Here is a 3,850-nt window from a genome sequence, read left to right on the forward strand (position 1 = left end):
GTGGGCGAGTGGGCGGCTGCGCGGAACCGCGAGTCCTCCGCCCGTCGGAGCGCGTCCGCGAGCGACCCTCGGCTCCAGCGCCCGTCTCCGCAGGGAGGATCACGCTGCAGGACCTGAAGCGGTGCAAGATGGCCGGCGTGTTCTTCGACACCTTCTTCAACGTGGAGAAGTACCTGGACCGCGAGCAGAAGGAGCAGGTGTCGCTGCTCAGGGTGCGTGCCCTCCACGGGCGGGCGGGGCCCCGGGGAGGGTCCGGCCCCGGCGCTGAGTGGCCGTCTCGTGCAGGACGGCGAGGGCGACGGCGCCGAGGGCTCAGACTGGGAGCGCTACGCCGCCGAGGAGTACGACCTCCTGGTGGCCGAGGAGGCCGCGGGGGACCCCTGGAACGACGGGTAAGGAGCGCTTCCGGGTTCCGCCTGCAGCGGCCGCTGTGCGGGCGCTGCAGATGCGGGTCTGGCCCACTGGGAGGCCTCCAGCCCGAGGCTGCGCCGAGGCCGGAGGCGCAGGACCCCGAAGCGGTTCCCTGGGGAGGAAGGGTAGCGTCAGACCTGCAGCGCAGGGACCACCGGGTCTCGGGGTCTCAGAACCAGCCGGCGCGCCCGCGGTCACCGAGGGCAGGGTCCACCGACGGGGGCCCTCAGTCGGGACCTCCGCGAGGGAGGTTCATGCGCCGGCCCTGGCTCAAAGCCTGGGAGCACGCGCACGTGGTCAGTGGCCCCGCGCTGCGGAAGGACGCCCTGAGACGCGTGGACACAGTGTCCCTGCACAAGAGCAGCTGTGAGGACAACGCTGGGCCTGGCGGGGTTCCCTCCTGCTGAGCAGGGGGTGGTCCCCATGAGTCGATACTGACCCGCACATAACGCCCCCACCCCGCGCTGGGCTGGTCGTGGCCGACGGCCCACAGCAGCTTTATCGGGGTGTGGAGGCCACAGGAGCTGGGGCCTCCACACCCGCGGGCAGGTGGCATCTCTGTGGAACCAGGGTGCCCGCTTGGTGCTTCATGGGTGAAGTGCCTTCCTGCACCCCAACTCTGTCCAATTGGAACCTCGTTTCGCTGACACCTGGGCCCCCGCAGGGACTCGTGAAGGCGGGTTTGAGCCGTCCACGTGGAGAGGACGGCTGTGCGTGCAGGGCCTGGGGACAGTGACGCCCAGAGCTGCGGGTTGTCCTGGAGTGGGACCGGGGTGGGTGCTGGACATGGCTTGGCCCCGCCCCTCGCGGATTCCTGGTCAAGGCCCCGCCCCTCACGGCCTCTGCCGCAGGTACGAGCCTGCGCTCAGCCCCGTGGATCCCAAGCTGCGGCCCCAGTTGGACGTCAGGCCCTTCCTGGAGGCGCCGGCCGCGCTGGGCGCCGTGGACCTGTACGAATACGAGGCGGAGGACAGCCCACAGCTGCTGTGACCATGGGGGGCAGGCCGGGGGCGGCTGGGGGCTCCGTGGAACCCGCACCGTCCTTGACCCGCCCGGCCGGCCGCTGCACACAGCCCTCGCTTCCTGGCGGTCTTTAAAGGAACGACATGCGTTTGTATGGATGATAAATTTTTATTTATTCAGTACTGCGCTCCGGCTGGTCCTTGTTGTGTGGACCCGTGCGCAAGGTGACTGCGTGAGCTGCTTCTCCACGCCGTCCCCCGCCGCCGCTGCCCTCAGTACGGCCAGTGACCCAGGACGGCCGTGGTCAGCTCAGTGACCCAGGCCTGCCCAGGACGGCCGTGGTCAGCTCAGTGGCCTAGGCCTGCCCGGGACGGCCGTGGTCAGCTCAGTGACCCAGGCCTGCCCAGGACGGCCGTGGTCAGCTCAGTGGCCTAGGCCTGCCCGGGACGGCCGTGGTCAGCTCAGTGACCCACGCCTGCCCGGACGGCCGTGGTCAGCTCAGTGACATGAGTCTGCGCCCAGGCCTGTCCTCCCTGTGGTAGGCGCTAGGGTCAGGTACTGTGTGCCCAGGGAGCCTCCCCTGAGTAACCGGGACTTAGCACAGGGACACTGGTTCCCCCTCTGCGAGATGGTCCCCAGGGGCCAGACCCTCCTCCGAGGGCCAGGGCCCACCCCACGGGAAGGACACGGCCGGGCGTCTATGCCAAACCATGGTCCCAGAGTCCAGCCGCCATCAGCACCAGGACCCACAGCTGCCGCCCCTCCTGTAGACGGACCCTGCCCCCAGACTCCGAGTGGGGGCCCCCGGTGCAGCTTCACCCTGAGCCTGAGGGGATCTGCCTAAGGGGGTGTCCACCACCTGGCCAGGAGGAGCACCCTAACCTGTCACCCTTGACTAATGCCCACACTACCCTGACCTCTGTCACCACGCCTGGCTGCATCGCTGTACGCTGACCGGCGCCCACACACCTTTCCACACCATACCTCAGCCAGTTGCTCACAGTGGCGACCAGGAAGATGGGCTAGGCGGGCAGGCCTTGGGACCGCACATAGGCACGTGAACCACCTGCATGTGTGGGCACCTGCCTGGGATCCGCCTGCCGGGGCATGGTGTCAAATGGGTGTGGGAGCGGGGACTTCCGTCCGGGCATTGTCAAGGAGCCCCGACGGGCGTGGGCTGAGGCCATGGGCGGGGACACGGGAGGCGGGCAGGAATGAGGCTGCACTCACATACCTCCCATGCAGTTGGGGGTGAGGGTGGGGCGGCCCTGGCCCTCACCTGTCCTGGGCACCCCAAGCTGGACACAGGCGCAGTTGTCTCTTCAGGAGCTGTGTCCAGCCGGGCAGGAAGTCGGCACCCAAGCGCCTGTGGGCCCCGCACTCCCGGGCAGCCTTCCCTGGGCCAAGGCCCTGGTAGGAAATAGGGCCCCCTTTATCCCCATCGGAGGGTTTGTGGAACTCACGCCCCGTGGAGAGCTGCCCGAGAGCGGCAGTGAGCAGTGGACAGCGCAGGGAGACTGGCAGGTGCACAAGTTTACAGGGGGACCGGGACCCCAGGGCTGACGCCCCGTGTCAGGCCACGCCCCCACTGGACACCAGCGTCCATTTGCTCTCGCAGGCTAAGCCACGCCCCTACGTTGGGCCCCGCCTTCTCAGCCCTGACCGCGCCCCTCGGGTGGCACGGTCCTGTATGACCATCTTTAAAATCACCAGTATTTGGGGGCCAAGAAAGCAGGGCCCTTGCAGACCTCGCTCCGAGCGCCCCCACGGGGAGCCCCTCCCCCGGTGCGGCGGCACTGCAGGCTCCGGGGCGCGCCCTCGCGTGTCCGCTGCGCCATCGCGTGTCCGCAGCGCCCTCGCGTGTCCGCTGCGCCGTCTGACAGGGCAGGTGCTGATGGCTCCTCGCTGCATCGGGACCTCAGAAAACCGGGTCCAAACTCGCTGCCACGGAGGAGAACCGAGTACAACGACCCTTTGGGGTTTCTGAGACTCTGAACAAGCCTTTATGGGCGCAGACAGCCTCGCCTTCGCTCGCAGAGCAGCTGGGGGGTTCGAACTGCTGGCCTTGCGGTGAGCGGCTCACTGTGTGGCCCCTACGATGCCAGAGCAACCGAAAATATTTACAGCACGCTGGCGGTGGGGTCGGTGAGCACCCCTGAACCGGGCATGTGTCTGAGGGGGCTTCAAACACCCTGTGGAGGAAGGGAATTAAAACAGCGGGGTTTTCCCACCAACCCCTTGAAGCCCCGCTCCGCTCCTGAAAGAAGCCCTGGAGGCACAGTGGCTTAAGTGTTGGGCTGCTAACTGCAAGGTCCGCAGTTCAAATCTACTGGCCTCTCCGAGGGAGAAAGACCAGGCGCCGGAAAAGGCTGACCGCCTGGGAAACCCACAGGGGCAGTCCTGCCCTGTCCTGCAGGGTCGCTGTGAGTCGGAGTCGATCCAATGGCGGTGAGTGTTCGTATTCTGAACAACGCAA

The 3,850-nt window shown here is 67.4% G+C and overlaps 1 protein-coding gene across 1 annotated transcript in view; it reads left to right on the plus strand.

The window, feature by feature from the left end:
• The window catches only part of PPP2R3B (protein phosphatase 2 regulatory subunit B''beta), a 17,170-nt gene extending 15,617 nt beyond the window's left edge, over positions 1 to 1,553 (plus strand). Inside the window, exons 7-9 of the mRNA XM_045290828.1 lie at positions 94 to 212; positions 286 to 392; positions 1,263 to 1,553. Coding sequence (XP_045146763.1) covers positions 94 to 212; positions 286 to 392; positions 1,263 to 1,401 — 365 coding nt within the window. The 3' untranslated portion in view covers positions 1,402 to 1,553. The remainder of the gene's footprint in view (positions 1 to 93; positions 213 to 285; positions 393 to 1,262) is intronic.
• Positions 1,554 to 3,850: the final 2,297 nt, after the last annotated feature.

The sequence above is a fragment of the Echinops telfairi genome, unplaced genomic scaffold, assembly GCF_000313985.2.
Source record: "Echinops telfairi isolate 266 unplaced genomic scaffold, ASM31398v2 ScPeMD7_58;HRSCAF=197, whole genome shotgun sequence".
In the NCBI taxonomy this organism is placed as follows: domain Eukaryota; kingdom Metazoa; phylum Chordata; class Mammalia; order Afrosoricida; family Tenrecidae; genus Echinops; species Echinops telfairi.